At 37.4% G+C, this 19,404-nt stretch overlaps 1 protein-coding gene across 1 annotated transcript; it reads left to right on the top strand.

The window, feature by feature from the left end:
- The first annotated feature begins 1,197 nt into the window (after window positions 1–1,197).
- Window positions 1,198–14,200, top strand: spint2 (serine peptidase inhibitor, Kunitz type, 2). Its single transcript, XM_026924136.3, has 8 exons — window positions 1,198–1,665; window positions 2,771–2,941; window positions 8,846–8,896; window positions 9,195–9,350; window positions 9,772–9,816; window positions 9,915–10,085; window positions 12,733–12,777; window positions 12,934–14,200. The coding sequence occupies exons 1-8, from the start codon at window positions 1,308–1,310 to the stop codon at window positions 13,104–13,106; spliced, it is 1,170 nt and encodes a 389-aa protein (XP_026779937.1). The 5' UTR covers window positions 1,198–1,307; the 3' UTR covers window positions 13,107–14,200.
- Window positions 14,201–19,404: the final 5,204 nt, after the last annotated feature.

Raw genomic sequence — 19,404 nt, 5'->3', positions numbered from 1 at the left:
ATATAATGTGAATATATATATATATATATAAAACCTAGTATATATATGCATATAATGTGTATATATATATATATACACATTATATATATATATATATATATAAAACCTAGTAAATTCCACTTCTTGGTAATAATTAACTTCTACTACTTACTCACCGCCCAAGAGATAAACAGTTAAAACATGTCATGTTGCCTTTTATAGGAACAGACAGACCCGGTTTGTGATAAATGAAACATTTTAACCAGTCCAGAAAACAACATCCATTTTAAAGTGAAAGCCCTGTGAGGTGCTACTAGCTGAAGCACTGTCTTTTGTTATTATGAACAAATGTATGTGGACACATTAAAACAAATTCCTGGGCTGATTTTGGTTCCCAGTTTGTCCTGGTAACATATCTTCTCTATCTACCTGCATGGATCTGATAAATACTGCTCACTTGCCTCATTTGTGGGGAGAAACATCTTTGTGCTGCCTGTTGAGGCTACGCTGGCTCCCCCTGGTGGACAATCTTCAGAATAAGAGTCAGTGAGAATGGCATGCCAGAGAAGAGTTTTCACCAATAAGAGTCACATTTTATTGACCCATTGATGCAGTGGTGGAAAAATATAAAAAAAGTCTTAAAAATTCATTTGTTTTTTTATTATTTTTTAATGTGTTCAACATTTTCAGGTGAGCAAACGTAATCAAATTGAATGTTTAGGCTCCCAAGTATTTTTACATATATATATATATATATATATATATATATATATATATATATATATATATATAAAGATATTAAAGGAATGTTCCATTAGATTGAAACAGATGGTTGACAACAAGTAAAGATTAAGTAAAAACAAAACAAAACAAAACAAACAACAACAACAACAAAAAACATTATTTAACATACTAAACAGCACAGTATGAAAAGAGAGGGAAAAAGGACAAAGGATTATCTTCCTTTTTCCCAAATGCAAATTCAAGATCCATAACATTTGGGAATGTACAGTCAGGGTATTACACTGTAAACTACTTCTCTCTTTTTTTTTTTTAAATAATAAGTATTAAGGACTTTTTAATTAACTCCATTTCTAGTAAAACTAAATGACATTTTGGTATACATTTTGCAGATTTTTGTTTGTGAATATAGTTACCACGCAGAATGGAGAAGCAGATCCTCATCAGCGAGACAAACAATGACGTCAGTATACCAGGAAGTGAACTGCTGGTAAGTGGAGCGGAAGACACCTGTGTGAATTACACGCACATAGATTTGTAACTGCGACGAAAGCGACTCTTACTGTCCAGCAGATATAAACTGGGCCATGGCTCGGTTGTTTCTTTTAGCTTTTGTGTGCCTTTCTGGCGCAGGATTAATTCTCGGGCAGGAAGGATGTGTATTCACCGAGCTGAACCAGGGCTTGAACCCGAAATCCTGGGACGCTGGTGCGAACTATTCAGCTCACCTGGCCGACATTTCCAACGAGCGTGAGTGTCAAGAGGTTTGCTGTACTAGAGAAGACTGCCACTTAGCCCTGATTGAGACTCCAGCTGATGGCTCACCCCAATGCTTCCTCATCAACTGTATGAAAGATGGCAAAGATGTTTGTGTTTTGGAAGCGCGCGACCACTCCAAAGCATACCTCAAGACTCAGGTCTCAGCCCGCGCCAACAGCTCAACAGGTAAAGACCAAACAACAACAACAAAAAAAACATGGCTTCCGTCACTAATGTCACACTCTTTCCGTGATATTATTTTCCAGTCAGAGAAAACCTGTATTACTTCCAGAGCCACATATTACCACATTTTACCACATTAAATGGCATAATACGCCATTATAATTGGTGAAGGTGAATCTGCGTTTCTCAAACTGTAGGCTGAAGTTTTAGATTCAAAACAATAGCAATGCGCCATAAAATGAAGCTAATAAAATGATTAAACTGAAGACCTTTTCACGATACATGATGTACTTTGTTTTGCTGACAGAGTAAACAACAACAAAACTTTAAAAACTGGTGAAAGTTTAGTGAAATATTTGTTTCTATAAATGTCTTCTGAAATGTGAACAAGTGTAAACACATGAAATGTGTTTAAAAAAAAAAAAGGGAATAATATTTAACATTCAGTACAAGTCTATTTTTCAGCATCCTACTCTTAAAGCAGATGTGTGCTACAGCTTTGTCTTTCTTACATGGGTTTGGGTTTGGGGTTTTGATAAAAACACAAGTTTTCAATAGACTGATAAATAATTTTGTTAATATAAGGCAGGCCACTCTGTCACCCTTTCACATGAAGTGGTCACCAGTACATTTTTAATATATTGCAGGGCCAGACAACTGGCAACTGTGGCAGTATAATCACAAATAAAATAAAAATTTAGTCTGAAAAGTGACCAAAAGCTGTACAGACTGCTTTACAAATTCAGCCAGGTGTCATTGAGCTGAAATAAAACATGGACTGATAGCAAAAAAATGTAGTAGAGCAGCATTTTTTTTTTTTTCTTTCTGGCCTTTGTCTCATTGTGTTTCTTCATTCCCACTTGATCTACTTGTTAAACTGGTATTCTTATGTAAGGTTCTGATTTCCTGGTGTGTGCAGGAAATTATATTTAATGACAGCTGAAAACATGAAAACATGGTAGAACAGTTTGAATACCGGTGGACATTTGTTTAAGTGCACAATAGACTTTTATTTATTTATTTAAAATAAAAACCAGTGGATTAACCACCAGTGCAGTGGCTGAGGGGAAAACAATGTTTAAAACCCTCTTCTCTATGTGTATTTCAGATTATTGCCGTCTTGAAAAACAAGTAGGTCGTTGCCGGGCATCCTTCCCCCGATTCTACTACGATGCCACTGACCAAACCTGTAAAATGTTTGTGTATGGGGGATGTGAAGGAAACAGCAACAACTTCAAAACAAAAGAGGAATGTCAGAATGCTTGTAATGGCGTAACAGGTAAGTGTGTGTGTGTGTCTTTGAGCTGTGTCTGAACAGTAGATATGATGGCTGTGAACATCTAGCTCAGTTCAGTCCTGGACATGATTATGGATGTGATAATGCACTGCTCATGTTGAAGGACAAAACAGAATAACCCGTGCAAAACAATGTACTTTTGATATCTGAGATTATCGCGGGAGTTTTGCTGATGAGATATTTCTTCTACACGTTGATAAAGCTGTCTGATGAGTTTGAAATCCTAACTATGAAAGACACATTACACATTTTTCAATGGCAAACAAATGGTTTTTACTTCTTTATTATTTAATTTGGTTATTCTATAATGCCTCTTTGGATAAATAAATACATCAAAATATTGAATAAATGCTATAATGTCATTGCGAACTTTTTAAAATATTGCCACTACTCTTACGTTTCATCTGGAAGGAGGTTGGCTTAAATAGGCAGCATATTAGACAGTGTTTTTGCTCCCCATATTAAAGTCTGTTTGAAATGCAGTGTAAGGACAGATGTCTAAGCACACCTAATTTGTGGAGATTTTTGCTTTTTGTTTTTCCTTTTTAGTTTAATTGGCACCTGAGAAGAGGTACATGTAAGAGAGGGAGACATAAATTGTTTGATTATACTTGTGGGAGCACAGGGTATCTGCTGATCATAGGCGATTGTTTTAAAACTACATGAGAAGCCTGGCCACCCTTAAAACTTCAGTGAAATCAGATGATCACGTCTCACTGAAGTATCATTCATTTTACGCAAACTGTTTTCAGTGGACAATGCAGGCTGTGTGAAAATCTCCTTTAAAGCCTGTAGACACACTGCTGATAGAACTGTATTGACTCATGGCTTCTATGACAGATTAAAGTACACACTGTTTTTTAACGGGGGTAAAAGATTAACACTCATTGGACAACTGGCTTTCAATACGTCATTGTGAGTAACACCCAGATGCTGTGTGAACGGGAGTGTGGGAGGGTGGGTTTTCGTTTGTCCTGCCAAGATGAACAGCTTCTTCATATGATGATTAGGAGACATTTCAAAGGAAAGGAACCTCGTAACCAACTGCCAGTCACTTAAATGGAAATGAACATGACTAACATCTCGAACTTAAACATATTGGTGCCAGTCAGACCTACAGAGTGCTCAGAGTTGCAGTAGTGGACAGTAGCCAAATCCATAACAGTCTTAACTACTATTATATCTTTTTATTTTATCATTGTAGTTGGTAAATATTATTAATACAATTTAAGTATAAAGTTATGCTTGATTATTGTGTTCATTGCTTATCTATAGGTCTAGCTAGCTGTCACTATGTTCTTCAGTCAATTTAGCTAGCTAAGAAGCTTAGCTGCGTTTTAAACTACTAATTCTGTCTTTTGATGCTCTTATTTATGAGGAAAGACTGACAATTAAACAGGAGGCCAAACCAACAGATAAAACAGACCACACACATCTATAGATATATACTTTAATAACAGACACCTGTGCTTCTTCTATTTGAAAAGCCATGGCTGCCGATCCATTTTGGAAATGCTATGATTTTTATTATTGTGAAGTTCCTCACGGTACAGCTTAAAGGTAAAGTAGATCACACATACAGTACTGTGCAAAAGTCTTAGGCACATGCAAAGAAATGCTGTAGAGCAAAGATGCCTTTAAAAATAATGAAATTAAATGTTTCTACATTAAAAAAAATACTATAAAGAGCAGTAAACAGTAATAAATGAAACAAAATCAATATTTGGTGAGACAACCCTGTGCTTTAAAAAAAGTCTTGAGTACAATTAGTGCAGTTTTATAAGGAAATGAGCTGTAGGTTTTACTGAGCATCTTGCAGAAGCAGCCACAGTTCTTCTGGAGACTTTGATTGTCCCACTTGTGTCTTATTTTTGCAGCAAAATCCAGCAGCCTTCTTTATGTTTTTTTTTTTGTCTGAAAAGTGTCTCTTACGTAATATGCTGCTTTCTTTACTGACATTCAAACATTTTTCTGTAACATTTAATTTTGTGCCTGAAAACTAATGTTTGGAAATCTAAAATGTTTTTGTACTGAATCAATAGTGTAGAAGTCATAAAATAAAAATCTATAACAAAATTTGTAAAAAAAAAAAATAGAGGGCCTAAGACTTTTGGAAAGTACGGTATATGTATGTTCATTCATTGATGAGAGATAAGGGAAAGTTCTAGAGAGACCATAAATTAAGAGCGTTATCATGTGAATTTAACACTTATTTTTAATTTTTTTTTATCTTTTTTTTTTTAATAAAAAATATTTATAACTTTGTGGAGTAAAATGTAAAAATAGTAAGTAAAAAAAGTAAAAAGTAAAATGATAGTGGTAAAATGATTTGGTTCAGCCAGCTACTTATATTACTGTATATTAGTTCTGTATATTAGTTCAGTTCCCTTTTAGTTTACGGAAAGCAAAATATCCAATAAAGTTAATTATGGACTAGAATAATGAAAGGTTTGATGTCTCCTTCCTGCTTTGCACAATACTGCGTTGTTTGTGTCTTAGCAAAGCTAGTGCTGAGCCAATCGTCACTGTGCAGGAATGACGGTACAGGCTGTTTCAGATTACACCTAGTTATTGAGTAACCGGTTGAGTGACCTCTGTTGTGGGTTAATTACTTTTTTCGAGGAAACTTTATGATGAATTCAGAATGGGTTCTGTGCTCTCTTTGTCGACTGATAAATCCATTAGTTGCCACTGTGGGGAGCTCTCAACAAGATGGGGGCAAAAAAACAGTAGTGAGGCAGACGGTAAAGAAAGCAGGCTAAATGTACTAAATATTTCAGACTAGAAATCAAACTCCAAACAAACTCCAGTCATGATACGTTTCACGATGCCTGAATTCACTGTTACATTTGATTGTTAGAAAATCTACGAATGAATGAAGACAAATTATGAATAAAATGACTTTTTTTTTTTTTTTAATCTCTGTATAATAAACAGTGCAAATCAATGTGCATTTTTGACTGTATAAAAGAAAATAAATAAAAAAATGCTACTAACAGTGGTTTAATATTGTAAACAAAAAGTACTACAGGTTCACTATACCTTAAAAATAAATAAATTAATAAATTCTTCTAGAAATTTTGATTGAATGAACAAATTGTCTAACCTGGGGACTTTTAAAACGATCAACTTAAACATAATGAGCTCTGCAGTAAAGTTGGTTAAAATGTCAGAATTCCACAACCTCTTTCTTGGGTACCATAGATCACAGAGGCATGTGGATGGTGTTGTTTGAAAGCTACTGAAGAACTCATTTTAACTGTTATAATGTGGTCGTGTAACCATATAACATATAATGTGTGCTGGTCATTGCAATCCGGGGCTATCAGTCTATCGGTCACTTCACAAGTGCAGATGATTCCTGGGACAGGAATCTCGCAGACTCTCCACGAAAGAATGTGATCGTGTGACCAGCTCATTTATGCAATTACCCAATCAGCCAATAATGTGTCAGCAGCACAATGCATAAAATCATGAAGATACAGGTCAAGAGCTTGAGCATCCGAATGGGGAAAAAGTGTGATCTGTGTGACCTCAACAGTGGCATGGATGTTGGTACCATATGGGCTGGTGTGAGTATTTCAGAAACTGCTGATCTCCTGGGATTTTCAGTCAGTTGAAGGACAGTTGAAGATTAGAAAAAAAAACCACCTGGTCTTTTTCCAGTCTTGAACTGTCCAGTTTCGGTGTGTCTGTGCCCATGATAGCCTCAGATTCTTGTTCTCGGTTGACAGGAGTGGAACCTGATGTGGTCTTCTGCTGTTGTAGCCCATCCACCTCAAGGTTTGATGTGTTGCGTGTACTGAGATGCTTTTCTGCTCACCATGGTTGTAAAGAGTGCTTAATTGAGTTACTCTAGACTTCCTGTCAGCTTAGACCAGTCTGGTCATTCTCCTCTGCTCTCTCTTACCAACAAGGTGTTTCAGCCTGCAGACCCTCTGCTCACAGGATGTTTTTTGTTTTTCGCATCATTCTGTGTAAACTCTAGAGACTTTATGTGAAATTCCCAGGAGATCGTCAGTTTCTGAAATACTCAAACCAGCCCATCTAGTCATAGAGATCACACTTTTTCCTCATTCAGATGTTTGATGTGAACATTAATTGAAGCTCTTGACCTGAGTCTGCATGATTTTATGCATTGTACTACTGCCACATGATTGGCTGATTTGGATAACTCCATAAATGAGTAGGTGTACAGGTGTTCCTATTAAAGTGACCTGTGAGTGAATATTGTAACTCTGTGAGATGCGCAGACTGGGACATCTGGTGTGCAATTGCATTACATACATAATTAATAGAATGCTGATATTACACATTGCCATGATGCACCTCATCGCATTTTTGCAATGCAATGCATCGTGCCACAATGTATCATTACATCCCTACTGTAATGGAACATTATTTCTTTGATATAACCTTTATGTGTGGGACTGTTTTTCTTTTCTTTTTATACAAATAAAAAAATTCAAATAAAATCCTTGAATTCTGTAGTGACCAGCATTGTGTAAAAGAGTGCATCCTGTGCCCTGAGTTGCATGTCACTACATTTACATTTACATTTATGGCATTTGGCAGAAGCCCTTATCCAGAGCGACTTACAATAGTGCTTTGAAGTCTATCAAAAATACATTCTGATATTGGCTCGGTAGGTCACAAACTAGGAATACCGTCACTATTCAATCCCACTCAGTCTGTCAGACCCGGGCTTGTGTTTGGACTCTACTGAGGCTAGAGTTGAACATGGCACAACTCCCATGTCATTATCAGCCTGGAAAAACCTCCCAGACACTGCTGAGGCATTCAGTATAGCAACCTACATCCAAGAAACGCCTGTCTCTGAGTGGGGCTTTGTTAACAGACATGAGCTTCTGTGCTGTGCACTCTCAGTTCCAGAATTAACAATTTCAGCTGGTTGTCCACATGAGTGCATTTTATGAATTTAAGAATGATACACAGATTTGTCCTTTTGCTCATTTATTGCACTGACAGTTTATTTCGTCATTAACAGTGTAGGCTAATAAAACATTGAAGCTGGAAATGTAAATTGTAGCCTGTGTATGGCTGTTAAACAAGTGCGTTTTGACATGATATTTGCTGTTGTTTATCACCATGTAACTGTATAATGTTACCGATCAAAATTTTATATTATGTAAGCTATGGGTAAATTGAAATGAAGCTATTTTTATGATTTCATGAATTTACAGGGGTTAGTTTAATCATTTTTTTGACTACCGTATAATTATTTTACATGACATTCAACAATATACTGCTAACTACTGCTCATGCACTTCTGTGTAGCATTGTAGTCATGAAGTTCAGAACTGTTGAAAAGAGAATGTTATGTTCCTAGAAACATAACATTAAGTTTACGTTTGTACAAAGTTTTGTTCTGTGTACCGGTGATGTGCTTACTGATACTTCGGTATCTCCAAAGTTCAGAAAGACCTTGTCTCAAGACGTCACAGGTAACATCCTTCTTAATATAGCCCACTAAATTGCTTTATAGTGTATACTATTAACGTTAACAGTAGTTAAAATTAAGAGGGTCAGTTTGACTTTTGATACACGATCAAAATAACAAAGGTCACACACAATTCTGCAGCATTACATTCCTCATATTCCAAATATTGTTCTTCTCAATGTGTTTCACTCATGTAAGTCTGTTTTGCCCTAGCTCTGGTCTAGTGTAATAGCTCTTCCATTTGTGTTTATTGGTGTGAAAATGAACATGCAGGGCTCATCTAATATGGTTATCTGTTCAAGAAGTTTTTCCTGTCAATTTATAAAAAAGTTTGATAAAGCTACGATATACTGTTAAACTTGTTTCATATTAGAATAAATACTCATGTGGTAAATTGTTTCTTGATCTCATGTGTGCATCCTCAGCTAAATCTTCTGAAGCTCCCTTGGCTGAAATGACATCAGAAGAGTATGCAGGTGTGTATGATTTTTATTTTTATTTATTTATTTATTTATTTATTTTAAAGTGTGCTCTTTCTTACTGGTTTTATATTCTTCTTGTAGTTTCTCTTTGTCTTTGAGACCTTAAGAGCATAGGCACTGACGCCTAGGAGACTATTTAATGAAAGGTTTTAATTTGGCTAAAGGGCATTATCATATCAGACTCACCGATTACTAACTTTTAAATTTCAGTTATTTGTAATTGGGGACTGTTGGCCCCTAGACTGGATTTAGTGGTGTGGCAGGTAGTAACATCTCATTGTCTTATTTTCAGAGAAGTGTCTGGCTGGACCACAGGTAGGGCCATGCAGGGCCTCAATCCCACGCTACTACTACACAAGCGGCACATGTAAACCGTTCAGATATGGTGGATGCCGTGGAAATAAGAACAACTATAACTCTGAGGAGGAGTGCATGAAAAACTGTACAGGTATGTATATGGTGTTTACTGTATGATGATCATCATCACCATGGAATTGGCAGTTTCCTACAGTTTATTCCTGCAAGCCAGAGTCCTGGTACTTTTCATCACAGAAAGAGGCAATTTAACTGACATGGCAACCTTGGAGATTTTCTGTGGTTGCCTTGTCAATTAGTTTTTTCCCCAGTCTGTTGACTGTGTCTTGTTTTGAAAAGGTCATTCTATTGCAGTGTTCAAAAGTTTGTTGGAAACCACTACACAGAAGTGCATATACACAGAAGTGTGGAGATCCAGTCAGATTGCACCCTATAAGATTCTGAAGCTTTTGGCCAGAAAACTGTACAAAAGATATTAGCAGCCTGTGGATGGAGCATTTGAGGCTGAAACTATGTGTGGATTGGGTTTGTAATGTTGTAACCTCTCTTTGTAGTGAAAATTGTGGATTCCAAGAAAACACCTGAAGATGAGAGATATGGTAACATGCCATTTTCATCAAATTTCATCAAATTTCAGTTGCATGAATGAAAATGAATTACTTCCATAGCATCAGTAAACACTGTGTTCGCTACACAGCGGCCTGCATTGCGCCGGCTGACTCTGGGCCATGCCGTGCCGCTTTCCAGATGTTCTACTTTGAGCCGAGTACTCAGTCTTGCCAGGAGTTCATCTATGGAGGCTGCAAAGGCAACAAGAACCGTTACAGCACCCTGGAGGAATGCATGTCCAATTGCGCTGGGAAAGATGGTAGGAGGAGATTTTATATAGAGTTGAATAAATTCTATAAATGGTTTAATGGTGTTTGAATGAAGGGATGCAGTTTTACATGAAGCAGGTGATATTATTTTTTTGTTGAGTTACTTGTAGTTTTAATTTTAGAAAATCTATTTAATGATGTTCAGGTTGGTAGTTCTTGGTTTTCTTCTAATGTACCTGAATTAATAAATAGGCAGTGACTGCTGGTCACAGTATTGAACTAAATATAAAAGTATTAGGCAAACCCACAGGAGCACACTTGCTGAAGGACAGATGGGCAACACCTTTAGTGATGGTCCATATAAGTCCATAGTGATGCCATGTCTCTGTTTTCAATAGCAAGCATGGTAAACAGAAGTGTTTGCTTGCTGGTGCTTGCTTTTGTTCAAGCCACATTAATCTTATGCTTCTGTTGTTTATCCCTTCATGTAATTTGTACTTTGACAAGTTGGAATATTTGTTTCATCTACTTGCATCTAGGTTCTCCTGAGGTATTTTGAAATAACTGTGACTGATAAAGTAATCCACCTTGTTCATGTTTATTATACCTGCTACTGTGCCTTGCCACATGCACCCTCTGTGTCAGTGAACAAGGCCTATAAAAATTAGCCCCAATTAACATGAAATCTAGGGGGTGTTTCCCAAGCTATAATTACTTAACACAACAGTCAATGATATGCAGTGATTCTACTGTCTGGACTAGAAAGAAATCAGCCCCAGCCCCTACTTTATATCATTCTGTGTATATCTACTTATGATCGTTGGTGCTGTTGCTGTTCTTGGTTCCACAAAAGTAAAAAAAAAAAAAAATCCATGTTATGCCATTTGTTAAATAAATAAATGATATGGATGGCAAAAAAAAAAAATTATGTATTCTTCCTTGCAAGAGAAGGAGGGCTTAGCCCTGGAAACCCATTTATACCAGACAGCCACCCAAATACTTGTGTCCAAATCCAAGAATTCTGGGCTTGCCTCCTGCAAATAGAAAGCCCTTTAATATGCTGAAATGGGTGTGCTAGACCAAAAACATGCAGGGAATATTGTCTGTAGAATTTCCTTTGAAGGCCTGGGAGTCTATAACAGCCTTCGAATCCAATGCTGGGAAAACTGGGGAAGATCAGTAGGGGAAACTGCACTCTCTGCTGTGCAGTGGGTACACAGGGCTGGTAATGTTAACCTCCATTACGTACGGGAGTGCTTCTGACAATCCTGCCTGTAGACATTTAACGTGCCATAATTTCAGGTTTGCTTTCATATAGACGAATTCCTTATGAACCACTGATTGACTTTGCAATTTTCACAGCACTTCTGCTGTGTAATATTCAAACATATGAATATTTATGTAATTAGTTTTTCTTTACCTTGGCGCCAATCAACCATTCACATGACACCTCTCAGGCAAAGATGCTCATTTTCAAAAATAATTAAGAATTTAAATGTAGTAACCTGTGTTTGTCTTCTTTGCTCATTATATTGAGAAGAGAGAGTGTACCTCCTCAACCAATTAACAAGCCTGAACTAGATTGAACTGGGTGGAAAACAACAAAATGTGCAGGGCAGTGTATTCCAGAACCAAGACTGCAAAACACATTTACAGACCATAGCATTCATCACTGTTATTAAATTTGAAATAGGAGGCAGCCAGTCATGTTCCAGGAGCAGGTTATTTTCACACGCATTCAGGTTCAATTAAAGCAAACCCCATACCACTGTTGGTCCTCTGGACTGCACTTGGGGATGAAATCACCTCTCAAAGCCTTGGTGCAAAAACACTTTGGTCTGGGAAAAAATGTGCCTGTGTGAAAATGCCCTTAGACTAAAGTTGTCCTCTTTTTCTGTCAGCATATTGTGTGAGAGTTAAAAAAAAAAAAAAAAAAAAAAAAAGGACACATTGTCATAGAAACAGCTGTACAGACACTTTTCACACTTGCATTTTTTTTCCAGCGTTCTATACCTTTGAAATGTGAAAGCTGTTTTCAAGCCTGGGAGGAGTCCAGAGATTCCTGGCCCTCCTGAAAATAGTGGTCTTGGACTTGCTTCCATCGAACAGTGGTGCGGTCTGCATCAGGAAGCTATTGGAACTAAGCGCCACATGCTGTGTAGCGCGATTGGTTCAACTTGTCAACGTTACTTCCTGGTTCAAGTTTTGTTACATCAGGGAAGTGGTTATTATGGTCAGTGGAGGAGATGGGACAGCCTTATTGATTTATAAAACTGACTTTCAAAGGACTGGAGTGCTGTAATTAGCTTACATTTGGTGTGCGAGTGTTTGCACTGAAAGCCACATCTTGTGCTGGCCTGCACGTCTAAAAAAAACTTTTTATATGCAAATGGATCCACTTTTGTAGCTATTCCTGTTTGATGACATGCCATGCCATGAACAGTGCTGATCTTCACTTGCTTGCGTGTTGGCACCAAAGGGGGGGGAAAAAGAAAAAAATAAATAAATAAAACAGCAAACAGTTGCCTAACATTTTTGGTAACTTGCATATAAAAAAGTGATGTATGGAATTCCACAATCAGTCCATGGTTCGAAAGGAATTCTAATATGTGAAAGCAAACCTATATAAACCTTAGTAGTGGTTATCTGTTTGTTGTGTTTTTGTCATATGGTCATAATTATGCAATGTTCCTGTAGGGGTATTTGAGGAGCATGGACACCACAGGGCTCGCTGGACTCCAGGTAAGACAGTATGACATGAACATGTAACAGGTCTTTCTGAGATTTTTATACATGTATAATACAAATTATATGATTTTTCCTAATAATCATTTTCTAATTTTATGACTGTTCTTAAAATCAGTTTACCGCATTCCTTTCTTAATTTTTTTCCCTCAGCCTTTTTCCTGGTCGCCACTCTGGCCATCATGTCAGTCGTGCTGCTTGTTGGGTTGTTCCTGATCTCAGTGCGTCGTGTGAAGCATCAGCGCCTCCTGCTGCTGGATGACAAGCAAGAGCTACTACCTGAGGAGCACATTCCTGAGGAGGACGTCCGCAATGACTCCCACTAAATCCTTTTCCTTCTCTCTTTCCCCTCTCTGCTACTGAGCACCTATATATCTACACTCCGATATCTGCACTACACACAGCCTGTCGCACACATCTGGGGTTTGGGAAAGCTTTGAGAAGGTAGGGCATTAGTACAAAGGCAGAATATTGGACCCAGTGGTTATAAGTATTTGGCAAAAATGTACTGTATAGGTGAAACTACACTGACATACCAGCTTTAATCAGATTCATTATGTATCATGCAAGTGAGATGAGCGATTGTGATTGTAGATGATGATTAGTAGTTCTTTAAAACACTGAAACTTTGAGTGAGAAACTTAGTCTTCAACTGTTTTTTTAGTGATGGAGAAAAATGTGGTAACATTCCTTTCTCTTTGTTTTATTTTTTATAGTATAAAACAAAAATCAGCAAATGAGCAAATAAATTTAATTTCATTTGCTCATTAGAATATAGTTTCTTCAAAATAGTTACCTTGGCATACTTTGGAAAATGGACAGATTTTTAGAAGGTTCATTAATGCATTCCCTCATTCCTGTCTCGATGTGTGTACACTAAAATACGAATGGATTTTCTATTTTTCCTTTTTAATTTATTCTACCTGTTGATAGAACAATCATTTTGGGTGATTACATATATGTGATATATCCTTCTGCATAAATATTCTTAGAATAAGTGGCTTTTTTCATTTTTCTTTTAAATAAAGTGAAACTTATTTAAACAGAATTAACAGCCAATGTTGTACAATGTGAAAGATAATGTGGACAAAGTAGTGTGATTATATAGGACAACTCTTTTAGTTGATGGTACACTCCACTTATTTCAGATTTTCTACTGAAGATAAAACAGCACAAAAAGATTAAAGATTTTAAGAGTTAAAGATTAAAATATATTAGAAGATTAATTATCTGACTAGTATGAAACATAATAGTGGATTCTTAGCATATATATGTGATGTTTCTCACGCAAAGTGAGATGGATAACTACAATGGTTGAACTACTGAATGTGTCAAGCACACAGAATCTCCTTTGAACTGGAAATGGAGACATTACTTTGAAGTTAGCAATCTATAATAATAAAGAAAACACTTGACTTAATACCCTGATATGTGTGTGTGTTATTTATAGTATGTTGTTCATAGAAGCAAATATGTTAATTCTCTCATCCTTCCAGTTAGTCCTCTCTTAAAGATGCAGGCTATTAAAGGCTGACTATTTTAACTAGGGGTAGTTTTTACTGTACAGTGCATGTCTACACGTTTAGACACGTGATAAACAACAAATTGTATCGGGCTTTGTATTCAACAAAGTATTGAGTGCACTTTGACATAGATTCTTCAAGTATCTGGAGCTGTACTGGAAGGATGAACGTCACTGCTTCAAAAGATATTCCTTTTTTTTAATATAGTTGTTGTTTATTGATGGTGGTGGAGAGCACTGTATAACACGTCAGTCCGAAATCTCCCATTCAGTCTTCAGTTGGTTTGGGATCTAGTGACTGGGTAGGCCATTACATATGACTGACTTCATTTTCATACTCGTCAAACTTTTCAGGGAACCCTCATGCCCAACAGCCACTGTTTTTTCTTTATTCTGTCGCCCATCTATGGATTTAGAGGTTAAAATAGGAATACTTTATACTATATACTGTTTGTATACCAGGATTTTGGGTTTAACATAATTGATCAATCCTTTGATCAAAAAAGGATGTATATGTAAAGTATGCTTATAAATGCAAATGCGGTTCAGTGCAAAAGTTGGTTTGTGGGTCGAAAATGTGTGTGTCCTGCAAAAAGACAACCAAAACAGAAAAATAGTTTTCCCATGACCCTCAGTCTCCAGACTTGATTTGAAGACAGCAGTATCTGTTAAAGCTCTTAAGAGGATACAAAAGAGGTTGGAGGCAGCTCTGAAACCAATAAATGTCTTGCTGCTATGAATCAGTGTACTGGTCTTCATAATGTCCTATGGGTATGCAAACGTTTGCAATCAACTGTATACAGTATGAATAGAATGAGTCTGAACATGACACTTTCCTTGCTAAAGCACCTGAAGGTCTTGATGGAAAACTGCTGGATCGTGGTCCCTAGGGCTTGCACTGAGAGCCTACAGGTCTTAGTATGTTAAGCTCTGTATCACAAGGGGGCGCTGCTGGCTCTTCCTGCCTGTAGATAGTAAAGCTGCAGTAATGATTCTGCCTGTGGCCTGTTGTCTTCTCCTACTGTTTTAGATGTTGGGAACTGACACCAGCAGTTCCCTTGAGATGATGAGTCCCTTCCTGCTTGAAATTTAACTCAGCTGGTCTGTTCTTTTAAGTCATGAATAAAGACAAGATTCAAGAATATCATGTATAAATCATGTGTTTAATCGACTCCATAGATAGATTTCTTTAGTAAACCAGCTCCTGCTTTGTATCTGTTAAAACAAAAGTGTAAGAGAGAGAGAGAGAGAGAGTGTGTGTGTGTGTGTATGTGTGTGTGTGTGTGTGTGTGCATGTTTAGGAGGTTGACACGGTGAACTGAAGAGTGTGCTGGGCTTGTGCCATTGTCTCTGCAAGCTGAGGCAGCTGAAATTAGGTCATAAAGACCGAGCCATTAGCTCATTTCCTAGTCATGTCCAACCAACCAGCCTCTCCAAAGGCAATGCACTTCACTTTTTAGACACTTACCAAAATGTAGCTTTCACTGAAGCTCTACATTACAGTCTGGTTACAGATAGAGAAGTGTGGAGTTAGTGTAATTTAGCAGAATGGAGGATTATGTGGAGGAAGTCTGAAATGTCTTCAGAATAAAATCCTCCTGAAACTGTACCTAATGATTTTGATGAAAAATATGACAGAAGTTTATCCAAGAGCTCAATGTTTGTGTTTCAAGCACAGTGTTAGTGACAGGGTGTTTACAGAGAAGTCACAGGTTTCCTTAGGGCTGACTGTTAGTAGACTGCACGTGTGACTGTATGTGTGTATGCTATGTTCACCCTGACCGTAGTAACCCTAGCATGTTGTTATAGCCCATGGTCATCTGGTTTTCATCCTACATTAGTATAATTGTGGATTCTTAGCATTAGCGCCCATACCAGCTGCCTCTTTAACTGCAAAGATGCTTAGCATTCCATGTACGTGACTATGCCATGCCCTCCTGCCCTCAAACACACACTCACACACACGTGTGAGAATCTGAAACTTCATGCATATATGGAATAGTTCATGTAAACATTCGTAGCTTAATATGTATGGCAAAATGCGTGCATAAAATACTAGAAATGATCTAGAGATGGGAAGTAACAAAGTACATTTACTTTGTTACTGTACATGTTTGAAGTATTTGTAATATACATTTTACTTGTTTTTTTTTTACAGCACCTGTAATACTTTTAGAACACATAAGCAGACTTTTTATGTGTACACTTTTAAGCTCTTCATATTCAATAATTCTACCTCAAATCTTAAAACCCACTAAAGTGACTTAATATTTATTGCTACATACTGTATATTTGTTTGTTGTGAGCTTACATTTTGTATTTATCTAGCCAATTTGTCATGTGAGAGCTATTAGCATTATTAACATATTAAAATTAACATATTATTGTTTTATCAGTTTTATCATCCTGACTAACCTTTGAGACATTAGGGATTTACAGTAGATAACATTTTTCGCTAGATTTTGCTAGATAGCTATTTGTTAGCTAGCTTTAGTTGCCCACGTTCTTTTGTTAAAGGTGACTCATTTAGTATCAGTAACCCAAATTAACTTTTATACGGTGCAGGCTGTGTGACTACTTTGTCTTTTGTGTTTCTCACATTGCATTTACTTTAGCAAGTTTAAAAGTTTGTACTTTACATAGAGGTTTGAAACCAGAGTATTTATTTAGATTGGCACTTTTGCTTGAGTAAGGAATTTGCCACCTCTTAGCTCATCCCAGTAGGAGTATGTGTATGTGTTGGTCCACAGTAGACATCGCATTTCCTTTCACAGATAATAGCTGTATTGTTGTGTTGTGAGTGTTTATGTTCCCCTGAGGCGCTGTTTCCCCTGAAAGTCCCTCTGTCAGCCATCTCTCCCTGCAGCCCTCTGGCCCTCTCAGCCCCGTCAGCACATCTTTAGCATGTGGAGAACAGACAGATCCCTGAGCCCAGCTGATCCAGAGCAGAAGCCAGTAGATTAAAGGACAGAAAAAGAGAACGACACAGAGGTTGAGGAGGGGGCATAGAAAAAAAAATGTAGAAGATAGGTTGTGACAAATGAGAGTGGTAGAAAGAGTGGGAAAGCTGGAAGACCGCACAGGGGTTGAGTTTCAGCATGAGACATGCTCCGCCCATGACAAGGATGATGTCATGGCTTTGTCTCTCAGAGCATGGATGAAGTTGAGGAGCTGAGATGGTGGGCGGCAGGGATCTTGGCGGAAGGGGGACTGTAATTTGAGTGACCCCGTCTAAAATTGAAAGCAGTTGTGAATCCTCTGGAGGGCAAAGCATTTGCAATCCAGACTCCGCTAGCGGTTCCCACGACACCGACCGACCTCCCTCTTCCCTCTTTCCTGACTCCTTGTCCTTTTTATTCTGTTCTTCCATCAAGAGTCTATGTGCCTATAAATGGGAAGTCTGGTGGCATTTTAGAAGGATAGTCTGCACTGAAAAAGGCAAGAAAGTAAGACAAAGGCCACAGGGTCACAGTGTACATGCTTATTAAAAGCAATTTCAAATGATAGAAAATACCATGAAGTGGAAAAATAGTTCAGATAACAGGAGAATGTCAGGCGGATAGCCTACATTCTCCATTTTCCTTTTTACGTTTTCCAACAGTGCCTGTCTCACTCTCTCCATCACTATTATATAAACTAACTGTTTTCTCTTTATCTCAAAGACAAATACTTTTTCATGGGTCGAGATTCAGATTTTAGTGTTTATATTCCTAGTGAGGGAAGTGTGGCTACAGTTCAGATCTGATTAAAAATATTTAAATATAAAGAATCATGACTTCTGAAGTCCCTCTGAATTGGCAGCTGAGGTCTGGCCATATATCAACTTATCAGGCTTGTGACCAATTTAGTTAGACACATTTCCAGATGATATTGTTGATAAGTAAAAATCTGGATGAATACACACATACAGAAGAATAACTTCTAAATTCTTTGTCATTGTTTCAAATGAAATGAGAATAATCAAATCATTAAAATAAAATTAAATTAGCTATAAAATTGACTGTATGCTAAATGCTTTCAGACCACAGGCGTATGTGTTTTGGCGCACCTAAGGTTGCGAGCCCAGGATGTCAGCCAGGTGAATTGTGGGTGGTAACCATTAGGTAAGCCAAGCATGTGTGTGGGAAACTTTATGAGCAATCAGTTGTATTTATGACAGCGAAAGGATTATGGGCTATTGCCATTTTCAAATGAGCGAATCTTTGTTGATGGGAGTGGCTACAATTTGATGTCAGATATGAGGTCATGGAGTTTTTTCAGGTCATCGCCCCTTGTCTTTCTTATTCTCCTACCCTCATTCCATTCCCTCTCTCCTTTGCCTCCCTACTCACCCGTAAAAAATAATGCCCTATTGTATTTTTGCAAGATAGAATCAGAAGGAAAGAATGTTTGGTACTGATTCAAAAATGTAAATAGCATTTGGAATTGGTCAGGAAAAAAGAAGTTGTACGTCAACTGAGCGAAAAAGAATAGAGCCATGTTCTCTCATTTTTCATCCCTAAGTGGGCTGTGAATTGATTTGTTACATAACAGCAAGCTGAGATCAGATAAGCACCATTACCAACTGTTCTACATTCAGCATATCGTGACATGAGATTCGTGCAGCTCTGGGGTGAAAGGTGCTCTGTAATTTCCGAGCACTGATTATAAGTTCTGGCAAGCATTCCCTACGCATACCTGTGACTAGGTGGCCTTTTTTTTTATTGCTGTCTTAGCTTTAGGGTGAAGTACTATGGTGTAAAATAGTAACACAAACAAAGTGCCAAAAACAAAACACTCATCAGGACAATCAGGACAGCTTTTATTTAATTTGGAAGCCTTGTGTAACATAGAAAACATACCACATGGCCACGAATAGTCCCAGATGGAATGCTTTTGGTTGGGGTTTAATTGTTTCAACACTTATTACCATGTTTGGTGATTGTGGTACAACAGGGCCATATCAGTAAGATTTGCGATTGGTCACAATCCAATAAGTAATTTTCATTTTTATCTTGTTTGATATCACAATGATCCGTAACATATATGTTTAATTTATTTCCATGGAGTTAACACTGTTGGCCTGAATGTACTTAAAAGCAGGCAAGTTTAACAATGGCTAC

The sequence above is a fragment of the Pangasianodon hypophthalmus genome, chromosome 14 (genome assembly GCF_027358585.1).
Source record: "Pangasianodon hypophthalmus isolate fPanHyp1 chromosome 14, fPanHyp1.pri, whole genome shotgun sequence".
Lineage (NCBI taxonomy): Eukaryota > Metazoa > Chordata > Actinopteri > Siluriformes > Pangasiidae > Pangasianodon > Pangasianodon hypophthalmus.
This window is presented reverse-complemented; position numbering and strand designations above follow the sequence as displayed.

Excerpts from the sequence above, each read along its gene's own strand:
- spint2 (XM_026924136.3), top strand. The coding sequence starts at position 1,308 with ATGGCTCGGTTGTTTCTTTTAGCTTTTGTGTGCCTTTCTGGCGCAGGA. Across the intron at positions 8,897-9,194 it reads GACATCAGAAGAGTATGCAG|AGAAGTGTCTGGCTGGACCA; the intron begins GTGTGTATGATT and ends TCTTATTTTCAG. Across the intron at positions 9,351-9,771 it reads GTGCATGAAAAACTGTACAG|TGAAAATTGTGGATTCCAAG; the intron begins GTATGTATATGG and ends CTCTCTTTGTAG.